The following is a 13,490-nucleotide window of genomic DNA, read 5'->3' on the forward strand; positions in this document are numbered from 1 at the left end:
CGCGTTCCATAAGCTATTCATCAATCCATTATTTATTCATCTCAACATTAAGGTAATTAAATATGAGCTCACCGGGAAAAGCCAAGACTACAAGGGACAGGGATAGGAGTAAGGCGTAGAGGGTCATTAGAGAACGTCTGCAGTCATTGATTTGTGCAGAGATGAGCGAGGCTCCCCTTAGGTGACACCAAAGAGGGCGCCGCATTTCAAGGTCCGGACTTGCTCACCACCCTTTTCAGAGCCCTAGTTCCCTCCTCCCGACCCCACCCCACTTCCCACCTCTCCGGGTACTCCTCCTCCCAACACTCCTTATACTCTACTCCGCAGCAGCTTCTCCCTCCCCACGCGGGGCGGCTGGGCGGCGCGGCTTTGCTGCCTGGCCGGGCGGCGCGCAGGCTGGCCAGCTTCGGATAGGCGCCGCCTGCAGCCAATCAGCGTGCCGGGGACGCTGCGCGCTTTAAGGCCGCTGCGGGGAGAACAGAAACCAAGTTCCCCGGCAACCAACAGCATCCACCCGGCGGCAGGCGGGAGCCAGCGAGGCCCGGAAGGCTGCAGAGTGCTCCAGCCACTCGGAGTCTAGCGCGCCCTTGCTTCTCTCGGTCTTCCTACGCCTCCCACCCGCAAGGTCCGACTAGCCTCTTGGTTTGCGCCAAGCCTGGGAGGGGGTTAGGAGCAGCCGCGCCCCCACCCCTCCCCGCGGCAGCCGCTCCCCCCTGCTCTCTCAGATCCGCTCACTGCCGCGTGCGCCCGGGCCGGTGCGCCCCGGCAGCGCCAGCCATGTCGATGCTGCCGTCGTTTGGTTTTACGCAAGAGCAAGTGGCGTGCGTGTGCGAGGTTCTGCAGCAAGGCGGGAACCTGGAACGCCTGGGCAGGTTCTTGTGGTCTCTGCCAGCCTGCGATCACCTGCATAAGAACGAGAGCGTGCTCAAGGCCAAGGCGGTGGTCGCCTTCCACCGCGGCAACTTCCGCGAGCTCTACAAGATCCTGGAGAGCCACCAGTTCTCGCCTCACAACCACCCCAAACTGCAGCAACTGTGGCTGAAAGCGCACTACGTGGAGGCCGAGAAACTTCGAGGTCGACCTCTGGGTGCCGTGGGCAAATATCGCGTACGCCGAAAATTCCCGCTGCCGCGAACCATCTGGGATGGTGAGGAGACCAGTTACTGTTTCAAGGAGAAGTCGCGGGGCGTGCTGAGGGAGTGGTACGCACATAACCCCTACCCCTCGCCGCGGGAGAAGCGAGAGCTGGCCGAGGCCACCGGCCTCACCACTACCCAGGTCAGCAACTGGTTTAAGAACCGGAGGCAAAGAGACCGGGCTGCCGAGGCCAAGGAAAGGTACGCGGCGTGCTAGCCCAGACTTGGGCGACCCCGGGAAGTCTCACCCTTCATCCCTTTCGGCCCTTCCTTCCCCCCTTCCCTCAATCCCCGCAGGCATAGCTCCGGAGTCGGTACCCGCCGGCGGCGGGCAGAGGTCCGTGGGGCGGCGCCCCAATCTCCGTGACGCTGCAGTGAAAGTTCACGAACTCTCGAGGTTGCCTGCTAGGGACTGGGCCGCGTTTGCGTTGAGCACCCGCGCGTGGGTTTCTTTGGTGGGGAAAAGTGTTGGGAGCTGTTGGCTCTGCGTTTGTTGTTCCTGCCTTCCTGGCTGTCTGCGGTGAAAAGAGGGTGTCCAGGGAGTTTGTAGTTCGGAGGGAAGGGGTGTGTTGTTTGGTATATGCTTAGGAAGCCGGTTCATGCAGCGGAGGGTCTCGAACCTCCGCCCTTTCACCCGGGCTTGAAGCTTATCTGAGACATCCGCTCAGCCCCCAACGCCTCCGGGCTCTTTACTCGCTCTCTCTGGCTAGTATATGGATGAGAGTCCACTCCGCACCAGTTGGACAAAGGGAGGAGTCTAGTGGAGAAATACCCTGAAGAGAGAGCTCTGGGGGAGTCGCTACTGGGTGTCCTATCAGAGGCCCCAAGCCGGGAGAAGACTGCCGCCTGCCGCGCTCCCTCGTGCGTAGCCGGGTTGCTTTTTCTGGCCCCGCCGTCGCCGTGGGAGAGGAGTGGGGCTCCGGTCGCTGGCTTCTCCTGCTCTGGAGCTCCGAAGCAAAGCTTTGAGGCGGGGTGTGGGTGGGTGGGTGGGTGGGTGGAGGGGGTTGCTGTTTCTGCTTCCCCATCCTCGCGCAGACACGGCGGCGGCTAGGCCGGGGCGGTTCGCTGCCGAGCTTCTGGCCGATGTTTGGAGGCGAGCGGGGCAGAGGGCGGCGAGCGCAGCGCGGAGCAGAGCTGATAGTCTGGGGACCCGGGAGCAGGGCCCCGCAGGCTGTCCTTTGTTCGCTGGCACCCCGGGGGCCGAAGATCTAGTTTCCTTCTTCCTCTCCGGGTGGGAAACCACAGAGCTTCCCTAAATTCCGCCGAAAGGGGCTCTCCGACCTTGCGGGGAAGAGAGAGTGCAGACCGCCCGGCGCGCAGCGAGGGGCGGCAGCCGGCGCTCGGGAGGTGGAAGCCGCGAGCAGGGAAGTCCAGAAGTTGACTGGGACCTAGTGCGGGGACTGACTCGGCCGTGCGGGGCCCATCAGCGCCCAGCCGGGGTGGGGCGGCGAAGTTTTCCCTTCTGAGAAAGGGTGGGAGCCTATGGATTGTTGGCGAGCAGCTTGAGGCGAGGACAGGAGGAGCTGAGAAACGAACTAGGAGCAGCGAAACAGAGATTGCAAGGTTCCAGCTAGCCTTTAGTTTACAAAACGGCCGGTCTCTGAAGCCAAGCGAGGGCCCACTCCTGGATGAAATCCGAGAGACTGGCTAAGCTCCCTGTGTTTACTCAGGTCACTGGGCCGCTCTGGGCACGACTTCCCATGACCTGTCCTAGGTCTCTGAAACCCCAATCTCCAGACAGGGGCTGGGAAACTGGTCATCTAATTGCTTCCTCAGATGGTGGCAGGCCATTGACTTGGGTCACCGCAAGCATTTGTGCATTGGGCAGTTTGTCTCCCGATCATTTCTTTATCGCAGCAACCATTTGTCTGAGGGCTTCCAAACAGTTACTTGGGTGTACGGGGCTAGTTGACGGGTACTTAAACGTAGCTGCTGGGACAAAATTGAAAACACATTTTTGGGGGCTTATTTTAAATAAACACGGCTCATCCGACTTTGAGGAGTACGGAAGAAACGGGGCTATGTGCAGGCAGCAGGCTCCCCATTTCCCTAGTCGGCCTTTTCACCTCCCCCATGACCCTTGGGGATGGGTGGGAGGCAGAGATCCTCCATTTGGATTGGTGACAGATTGCACAACGGCCCTTTCCTCCTCCCAGCCCCCCCTCCCTTCACCTCGCACTTTTTTTTTTTTTAACCATATGGTGTTGTCCTCTATTTCTCAGGGAGAACACTGAAAACAATAACTCCTCCTCCAACAAGCAGAATCAACTCTCTCCTTTGGAAGGGGGCAAGCCGCTCATGTCCAGCTCAGAAGAGGAGTTCTCACCTCCCCAAAGTCCAGACCAGAACTCGGTCCTTCTGCTACAGAGCAATATGGGCCACGCCAGGAGCTCAAACTATTCTCTTCCAGGCCTAACGGCCTCACAGCCCAGCCATGGCTTGCAGGCTCATCAGCACCAGCTCCAGGACTCTCTACTGGGCCCACTCACCTCCAGTCTGGTGGACTTGGGTTCCTAAGTGGGGCGGTACGGGGGGCCTTGAAGGGACGGCTGGAGAAGCAACCAACTAGGGACACTTGTACATAGAAGTCAGGAACAATTTTGCAGCTTGTTTCTGGGGTTCTTTGCGCATAACGGAATGATGGCCTTTCACAAATGTCTTTTTAAAAATTACAAACAACAGCGATCTCAGTTGAGCGTAGTCTCCCTCTTCTCTCCGGCTCTTAACACTGTTGCGTTTCCCCTCCCACTGAAAGGTCAGGAAACAAAATCACCTAGTCTTGGTCCTGGGCAACCCAGGCATCCATTTCAATTCATTTCAGTAGCCTCTTCCCTCGCCTCTTCTTCCTTCTTCCTTCTCCTCCTCTTCTTCATCTTCTTTTAGTGAAGAAAAAATTACAAATCAACTGGATTTTAATTATTTCCTTTTAATTTATTGATGGAGACATGATTTAGGGAAGAGGAAAAGGAAATGAAGAGGAAGAGAGACATATCAAAAATAATGAAAACAGAAACCCTCCAGGCTGAGGGGGGTCTGGCTGCAGTCTTAAGATCTATAGGAAAAAAATATAATCATAACTGGTTTTGATGGGAAAATTAAGTTTACATTTTCACATTTAGTGTTAAATAATTTTATGTAGATTAAAATAAAAGAACAGTATTAGTGGGGAAAACAAGTGCCTAAATGTCTTGATGCTCTCTGTGTGAGGCGATTAGAACTAGAAGAGACATTAGTAATACAACTATTTTTGTCAAATTTAGTGGGTTTTTTGGGGGTGATAGTTTTCTTTTTTTCTTTTTCCTATGACAGACTTTAAAAGTATACCAACAAGGGAGGGGAAACCAGTTTCCCAAATGTCCTCACTCCTGCCCTTAGGACTTTCCTACCGGCAGATTGCCTCTGCTAAGAGGCCTGTCTATCCCCACTTTCTACTTGCAAAAGGGTGCCAACAAACTTGGCAGCCTGGCAGTTGTTACTAAAACAGCTCGTGTTTCTAGGCTTCTTTTCTATTGTACCCAAACCAGTCTAAATTAAAACTCAGTAGACCACCAGGAGTTTGGATCTGTTTCTGAAAAAGGTGAGTCGTATATTGCTGTCATTGGGCCTATTTAAAAATAAGTCTTCTTGCTTACTTAGTGGTAGTTATCAACTGCAGGGTATTTTTGAAGTCTATTACCTGAAACCAAGAATATTGACTAGGTTAATGATTTGACAAAAGAGAAGAAATGTAGCCTTGGGTATTTATTTATTTTTATTATTTAGAAATGCAGCTTTGTTTACCACTATTTCTTCTCCACAGCATTCATGTTAACTCTCTTCTGTGTTAACACCTTATGAAAAGACTGTGAAAGTAAAAGTAATTTATCTGATCTTTTTTTTAAAAAAAGGGAACTCAAACATGGACTTAAAATTATGAATTGATCCAGTACTAATAAAAAAGCAGGTCACCAGGAGCTCTTTTCTCAGATAGTGTCCAGAAAAATCCCAGTAATCATAAAGGCTCCAAGTTCTTTCTTGCCTGGGGCAAAATGATGTATCTTCTGTATTTAGCTTTTAAGGCTAGTGAAACAAATGGCATTATTTATTAAAATTCTACTCAGGATAACAGGATTGGCTTGCTTGTGCTCTGTAAAATATTGTTCCCCAGGGAGAGTCTATTTATTTTCTGACATGACAGTTTCATAATTTTGATTTTTCCTCATCTATAAATGTCAACATTAATATATTTCTTTCTTACCTTTTCCTATTGTTCTTGACCCGAATGAAATGAGGTGTATATGTGTGTGAAATTAAGGCCTTCCTATCGTGAGGTTTTTTGTTTTTGTGTTTTTAAACTGTCGAATTGTTTTGCGTTTAAAAGAGAAATGGTCACTGTGCTTTTAAAATATAGTCACTTTTACTTATAAAGTCATTTTCCCTTGCTGATGGACAGATGCGCACACAGCCGCTCAGAGACCATCATTTGGGCTGGGAGCTCCGGGTCCCAATCTCCCTTGTTAGTGTTTTGGATCATTAAGTCGGTGTTTATTTAAGTCACTAGGGTGTTTATTCTCCACGTCTTGGGCCACGGAGAAATGCCACCCTCTGCAGGAGGGGCTCTCACAGGGAATCTCCACACATTCTTCACATTCACTCCCCAAAACAAACACCCGGCACAAAGATAGCTTTCAGTGACCCTGACAGGCTTCAAAAGAGACCGCGGAAATCTCTCTGGAAAATAAGGAAGGGCCAATTACTTTAATTTCTTACATGCCCTCGCTTCCTACTCCGACTACCCCCCACTCTTGCAGCTCCTCTTGGCATAATTTTAGAGTCGTGGAAGTTCTGTCTCCCAGGGAGCGCCGGCCCACTTCCTGCTGGTTTGGTTGGTGGATCTTGGAAAAGTCTGCAGGTCTGGCTAGCAGCTAAGACGGCGGGTCCTGTAAAAGCCCCCGTGATTACTGCTTGTAAACTCGTTAAAAGGACAGTTTTCTGTCATAGCCATAAACTCTTTGTAAAATCCCTGGCATTCGATCCAGAATGTGCATATTCCAGATGTGTTTAATAAGAAATTGCACAATCTGCCTCTCTCCGCCATCCTCTGCTCAGTCTGGCTAACAGCGGGACAAGCCGGAGGAGGCGAGAAAGCTGGATATCGCTCTGAGTTTTCTTGGCAATCATTTTAGAGCGATCATTGTGGGGAGGGCTAACTATATTTTCCCCCCTCGAGGAAATCTTCGAGAACCAGCTGTTGAGGGTATCCAATTTACCTTCTCGGAATCAAAGTTTAACTGAATATAGAGGCACTTTTCGTTTCTCCTCCACAGATTTCATAGCGATACCCAAAAATAATTGTGCAGCCTTTTATAAAGAAAAGTGGTATAAAGAAATTTAGGACGAAATTTCAGAGCATTTGCCCAAGCGAGATTAAAAAAACAAACCCCATCAAATCGAGGGATGATTTCTAAAACGTCTTTAATCTCAATACAAGGTCGCTGGGACCCGATCCGGCTTTCTTCTCTCTTCTTGTGACTCCTTGGCGGAGAAAGACGCTTCCTAAATGTTCAGAGTCCAAAGGGTTTGGCCCGGCGGTTCCTGAGTCTTTGGTATAGCAGGTAGGGATTCAAGAACCTGGTCGCTGTAGGTATTGAATCTATTTTCTAGGCAAGGACAGCTTGATCTTCATCTTGAGATAGCGTGTGAGCTCCCGGTGGAACTGCGCTGGTGGGCTAGGTCCAAGTTTGCCAAGCGTTGATTCCGGGTTAGGTTGCCTTTCCAAAAACGCCGCCGAGGGCCCTCTGACCGCTAGGCACCGCACCCCAGAGCAGTGGCCCTCCAGCTCTGCACGGTCCACTTGCAGAGGCTGCGTTCCTAGCGGCCACCTATGCTTGAAGGTCTTTCGCGGGGGCTGGTGGGCAGGACTCCAGACCCAGAATCAAAAGGCTCGTGGCCTGCGCTTCTTCGGCTGCGGGGAACTGGAAGGAGCGTCTGTCATCTGGTCTCCTGAGAGGCTGCTGGTGCCTCTCTACACTGAGGAGGCAAGGACAGGCCTGGAGCACCGCTCTCAGAAGCTTCCAAAGAGAATCGCACCTGTCTCAGGATCTGGATCTTAATGGCGCCTGGGGTCTGGTCCAGGGCCTCTGTGAAGTCCCTCAGTGCAGAGGAGGTCAAGCTGGCCTCAAGGGAGAAAACAAGGTCTTGAGTTGAGCCTTCTTGGGACAACGGACCAGTTGTCATCCTGGGCATCCGGGTCACCCCCCAGACTCAAGGCTCAGCCTTCCTGTTGAGTTCCTAGCACTCCAGTGGCACTGGACGCTCCCTGGCAGGGTGACACCTGCCCTTGAAGTGGGGTAGGTCTCCAGGCTGCAGGCGGCTCCCAGCGCAGGTGTCAGTGCTCCCGGACTTCTGCTCCCTTAACAGTCGGCTCTGGCCCTGGCCGGGAGTCTCTTCCCATGCGACCGACCGCGGCCTGACGTCCCATTCCCCAGCGGCCCTTCCGCTAGACTAGGGCCTTAGCTTTGGCTCTATGGCTCAAACGCCTTACCCGAATGCGTCCAAGCAGTGCCAACCAGGCAGATGGCCTATTTCGGAACTATCTCTACGGCTGGGGAGTGCCAGCGTAGCCCGGTTGCGGGGGTGGGGGTGGGGCTGGGGGCTGGGGTAGGTGTGTGTGTGTTGGGGGGGAGCGGAAGCAGCTACCTCTTCCCTTTGACCCAGAGGGAAGGCACCAGCTTGGTTCTAGCTGTTGAAGTACACAATCTACCCAGATTTTATAGAGCTGGGTGGTTTTGACAAGCACAGGTGGGTTATTCCTTTTTTTTTTTTTTTAAACCTTTCTCCTTGAAGGTTCTAAAAACTCCTAGACCACCTCCTCCAGCGGTCTAAAGCCAGGGGAACCAGTGTCTGTGGCTACCACTTCTCAGGACCATTTTGCATTGAGGGTGCCCGAGGACTTAGTCACTTAGACTGCAGGCATGCTGGGTTACTTTAGCCAAGTGGGAACTTTTGAGCATCTCAAGTTCACAGACTCCTTCGTAGGTCTGACTGGGTCCAGAAAATCCACCTGGAAACGTCTCTAAGTGGGGACTGGGTTAGGTAAGAGGTAGGTGAACCAGCAGGAACAAAAACTACAAAAATTATGTACAAAATGTTGGCTTTTCTTCTACCCAGAAAAAGCGCTGGCCTGGTTTTCTTGTGCGTTTTTAAACTCAACACACACACACACACACACACACACACACACACACACACACACACACACACTTCGTTCCAGCTGATGAAATTGGAAACCTGTTCTCCTACTGAGGATGGCAATCAGGGTTTTAGACGCTGTGGTCTTTCAGACAGTGAGAAACAACACCGCAGTAGCATTTAAAAACAAAGAAAACGAGACTGCTGGAGGCGTGTGGAAAGCGCCTGTTCTTCAATCCCTCCCTCAGATCGTCTCCTTTTAACGTGTTAATGGACAGCTGAGACCCTGGCTCTCAGCAGGTAGAGTACGACCCCACATTGCTTTTAGGAAAGGTACTCACTATTCTCTGTTGGCCTGATGCAAAAATATTCTCCATGGCCAAACAGAACAATGTAGGAAAGAAACGAAAACTAAAAACCAAGCATCAAAACCAAGTCTTATTATTGAAAAGGGAAATGGGTTAGCTTTAGATTTTACATATACCTCAGTGTGCCTGAAGTGGCCACTCGATTGTAATTAAAAATGTGGAAAGATACTGAGGGCTCTTTCTTCTTCCTTGTCATTAGTGATTGCCATTGAAAGAAAAACGAGGAGAGAGAGCCTGGACCTTCATATACTAATACAGCCAGAACATTATACCACCTACATCTATCTATGTGGGCCCCTTTCTACCCTTCCCTCAAAGTTAAAACAAAACAACAAAAACAAGCAAACAAACCCAAATTCCCAATGAGTCTGACACAGGTAGAATAAAATATGAACACCATGGACTGACAGCCAAATTTACTTTAATGTGCCATACAAGTTTAATTTGGGACTTTAAATGTATTATGACTTTTAAAATGCCATGACATTCATAATAGAAACAACTTTGGAAGGGGAGGTGGGAAATTGGTGGTGGTTCAGGATCTTAACTGATGTCCTTGTGGGATTTAAACAATAGTACATTATTTTTACTGACACAAGATGTCGTGTCTTGAGATTCTTACAGAATACATCTCCTGGAGAGAGTTGATGTCCTTGACATTCTGTAGATCCCAGGCAGCATGTCTGTGAAATTGACTTTTTAGGTGTTTTATTGACATTAAGTATTTTTACAACCCCCCCCCACCCTCTCCACACACCTTTCTCCTTCTGCCCTCAGGCAAGGCTTTAGCTGCTTTGCTAAAATTTCTAATTTGACTTTCTAGTCGTTTAAGTGGCTTAAAAACTATAAAAGGACAATGGGATTGTGACCCCTGCCTTACCAGAGAACAAAATAAAGCAACCCAACACACCAAGCCCACATAAGCGTGATATCTTTGGGTGGCTCTCACACCAATATTCTATCACTGTAAGTGGGTGTTTGTGGTAGTGCTCCCCTTAGTTTGTGCTGCTTTTGTGTGTGGCAGTGGTGGGGACTGGAATGGGGGCAGGTAGTGGAGACAAGCTTAGTGAGTAATACTCACCTTGAGAGTGAGATGGCATACTCTGAAATATTGTGCAGTTAATTGTGTCTCTAAGCCTATTTAGTCAAGGAAGACGGAAGTAATGCTGAATTTATTTAGAATGCTTTAAAGGTGGAAGTAGGTGCAGCCATCTTTTAAAGGTTGAGCTAGATAGAATGCCAGCACTCCTTAGTGTCTATGAGGTGAAAAGAACATTTAAACAATTGAACCTTTGTCTGCCTGCCTTCGGATATTGTGGTGAATATCTTCTATGCATTGCTGATGTTATATAAACATGACACACTTCCCCTAAAGTCAAGGTTTCTTTCTTTTTCTTTTTCTTTCTTTTCTTTTCTTTTTTTTTTTTTTTACATTTTAATTGAAGAATAATATTGCTCAGGGCTCTACCTCTAAGTACAAATCACTAATCTAAGAAAATCAGTTCTGGGAATCTGGAACCAATGGCTATTTTCAAAATAAACAGACAAAAATCTTCATGAAAAAGGCCAGGAGGATTATTTTACATGCTGTATATCTCCTGGTTTCCCACACTAGAAAAAAATTTTTTTTTTGTGGAATAGCTAACAGAATGATAACAACAGGCCCCTCACTATATTTTCTACTTAGATAAAAGTCTGTTTTAAAGCTCCTGAACTGTCCTGGTTAGCTCTTCCAATATTAATATATCTTAGAAAAATGCTGGATGCTTTTCTGTTTTCCTTCTTAAAAAAATCACGCTAGCTAGTGAGGAAGGAGGCGTAGAAAAGAAAAAAAAGAAAGACATAATAAAATAGTATGATTTGAAATTCACACTACAACTTTAAAGCAAAAAAATATATTATCTGCAAAGAGCACAAGAATGTAGACCTTTCTGCTTTGGTCCAGCTGAAAAAGCAAGAATTAAACCAGAATTAAGATGAGTGGGGAGGGAGAGTCATTGCTCTGTGGAGATGCAGACAACAGATTGCTCATGCTCGGGTTGGGTGGCCCTATCCATGCACATACTAGCAACACAAAGTGGGTTTCTTAAAAATAAAGTGCATGAAGCTAGGGTGGGGTGGGGGAGGTGGGAGGAGCTGGGGAGAGGAAGTGGAGTAAATTTGATTGGAAAAAACCCCCATCACATGAATGTATGAAATTCCCAAGTGATATATAAGAAAATGATGGCGATTTGGAGAGGTTGGCCTAGCACAGAGCTCAGTGTGGATACTCTACCTATGGATGGGTGTGGGAAGAAAGGAAGACAGGAAAACTCCTATTCACAGACATGTCTTAGAAACTCTTCTTGGAGGTTTCCCTTTTAGTACAAGCCAGCAGTGGCATCTGGGTAGACGGGGGTGGGGTGGGGTGGGTGGTGGGGCGGGTGGTGGTGCTGGAATCTACCTGAGGTTAGGGATTGTATCCATGACTTCTAATAGGCGACATGGAGATTCTCATTCTACTCCAAATCCAGGTAACACTAGGAGCTAAGATACTGACAAATAGGGTGGGATGCAAGATGTTGCCTTACACTCCCATTCTATCATTGGGTGTGGATGCATGTCGAGTTTTCTGAAAAATATTTTCTGTTCCCTTGGGGGGACAAGAAAGAGTTAATTTGATTTCTGATAGGTTTCACACAGTGGCCAAGTCTGCCAAAAAGGAGAGGAAGCAGAGACCAGCCCTATGATTAATTCTACCTGTTTTTCCCATGAGCGATCACCTGCTCCAGGGGTCATGAATAGCAGGTAGCTCTCCCTCTCCAGGACTCTGAGAGCCTCGTTTGTTTGGTGACAGCTGAGTGACAAGGCCTGAAACCCGAGCCCATGGCCGGGCCTGATGTGGGGATAAAAACCCTGGATGTTCCCTCAAACATTTCAGGAAATGAAAGTTGTAACGCGATCCCTCCTGCGCCCACATCTCCCCCAGCAAACACAAAAGCTCAAAGGAGCCTTCTCGGATTGAATTCGGCCTGGAGTTGATGGAGGGAAAGCGGAGCCCAGCTCGCGGGGCGGGGGGGGGGGGGAGGCTGGGGCCTAGGCTGGCAAGCTTTCCGAGTCCGAGGAGGAGGCGAGCAGGGCGGCTGGGCGGTTGAGGCCTGCGCGGGCTCTAGGGCCTGCTCGACTGCTGAGCCCCATCAGCCTTCACAGGCTGCTCCAGCAGCCACACGGAGTAATCAGTCTGCAGGGTCAACCCACGGTGGGAGGAGAGCCCGAGCCTTACTACCTTACTAAGCCCTATGACTTAGGCCTCGCGGTGTCCAAGTCCTATGGCCACAGCGCAGGCCCAGGCCTTACCACTGCCATACCCAGTTGCCTGGGTGAAGGTTCCAGAACCCTAGGCCAAGCCTTGGCCCTGGGCGTCCCTTCCGACCTGGCCATGCAGGCGGGTGCAGCTGCCTGGCTCCCGAGGCCGAGAGGCGAGAACGCCTGGGCCTCACTCAGCACCCTCCCGCCCGGCTGCCCTCATCAGTCAGCGGCCCCGTCTGCCTCTGGGCCTCGCGGCACTGGCGGTGGAAGCTTCCAGCGGGCGCCCCGGGAGGGGGAAGGTAATGGGAGAAGCAAAGCCGAGAAGTTAACGCTTGCTCCGACCCCCACGCTGTCCTCCGTTGGTGGCTCGTAGTGGCCTGTCAATTACCGTGCCCAGAGTGGGATCGAGCTCAGGATAGATGGGTGGAAATAGAGCCAGCCCCCCACCCCCCCTCCAGGGGAGTTTTTCTTCTTAATTCAACAGCTGCGAATGTGCCTTTCACCCCCAATTTTTTTCTTTTTCTTTTTTCTCCTTTGCACTAAGAAATCTTCCCCAAACAGCATTATCAGTCCTCATCTCCTCAATCTTCACAGGGATGGCGAGGTCCCTCCTCCCCCTTAAGCTTGGAAACGCACTGCAGAGAAGTGATGCTGCCCCGGGAAACAGTCAGAGATCCCTCTCTTGCACACACTTGCACACTGTGCGACTTGGGGAAAGTTACCTAATTTCTCCGAGCCTTGATTTCCTCCTTGGGAAAACAGGAATTATGATACACCGCGGGGAAGCCTAAAATAAGCCGGAGTATTGAATATAAAATGCTCAACACAATAGACATATAATGAATAGTAGCTATAATTATAACATTCTTGAAGCCTCCTTGGATTGCCACAAAGCTGCCTGGGAAAATTCCCATGATGCTAGAGTTTCCAGTGGAGGCAGATTATAGTCATTCCTCCTTTTGTTAAGAATAATGAAAGAGACAAATTATTTTTTAGTGAACTAAAGTTTGATTAGGCTTTTTTTTTTTTTGAGGATCGTCTAAACTGAAATTTATTTCTTGAAGCTCTAAGTGAATGCAGCATCTAGAGGCCTAATTCCAGGAACCCAAGCCTGGAAGGATATTTAATCTATAGTACTTGGATTTGCGATCTATATTCTTTATGACCTGAACTCCTACGTAGATACCATCATACATGGTAGAATTCCATTGGTGAAAAATGAAACCCTCTTCAAGGTGCCTTAGATGACAAATTACTTAGAAGGGAACTAAGGCATTCAGCTGAATAGAGAATTTAAGGCCCCACCTAAATATGTCAACATACGTGTAGAATAAGAAACTACTTTGAAGATTTAATGCCTTGCTGATGTTAACACAGTGCTGGGTATCATGGTACCTGATAAATATTTTTTGAGTAAATGAATGGGCTGCTGAGACAATGGAAAGTCTTTAGATAGAACAGAATTCCCAGACTTGGAGTTTTGCAAAGTCCTCTTGGGTACATTTCTTCTCTGGTGACATTTTCTAAT

The 13,490-nt window shown here is 49.3% G+C and overlaps 1 protein-coding gene across 1 annotated transcript; it reads left to right on the forward strand.

Moving 5' to 3' along the window:
* The first annotated feature begins 499 nt into the window (after positions 1 to 499).
* On the forward strand, positions 500 to 5,243 carry Six1 (SIX homeobox 1). The gene is made up of 2 exons (XM_027418654.2): positions 500 to 1,337; positions 3,359 to 5,243. The coding sequence occupies exons 1-2, from the start codon at positions 778 to 780 to the stop codon at positions 3,651 to 3,653; spliced, it is 855 nt and encodes a 284-aa protein (XP_027274455.1). The 5' UTR covers positions 500 to 777; the 3' UTR covers positions 3,654 to 5,243.
* The last annotated feature ends 8,247 nt before the right edge of the window (positions 5,244 to 13,490 follow it).

Source organism: Cricetulus griseus, chromosome 5 (assembly GCF_003668045.3).
Source record: "Cricetulus griseus strain 17A/GY chromosome 5, alternate assembly CriGri-PICRH-1.0, whole genome shotgun sequence".
NCBI lineage: Eukaryota > Metazoa > Chordata > Mammalia > Rodentia > Cricetidae > Cricetulus > Cricetulus griseus.

Bases quoted from the DNA above. Each gene is read 5' to 3' on its own strand.
- Six1 (XM_027418654.2), top strand. From the start codon at position 778: ATGTCGATGCTGCCGTCGTTTGGTTTTACGCAAGAGCAAGTGGCGTGC. The intron at 1,338-3,358 runs GTACGCGGCGTG...TCTATTTCTCAG, and splicing joins GCTGCCGAGGCCAAGGAAAG to GGAGAACACTGAAAACAATA.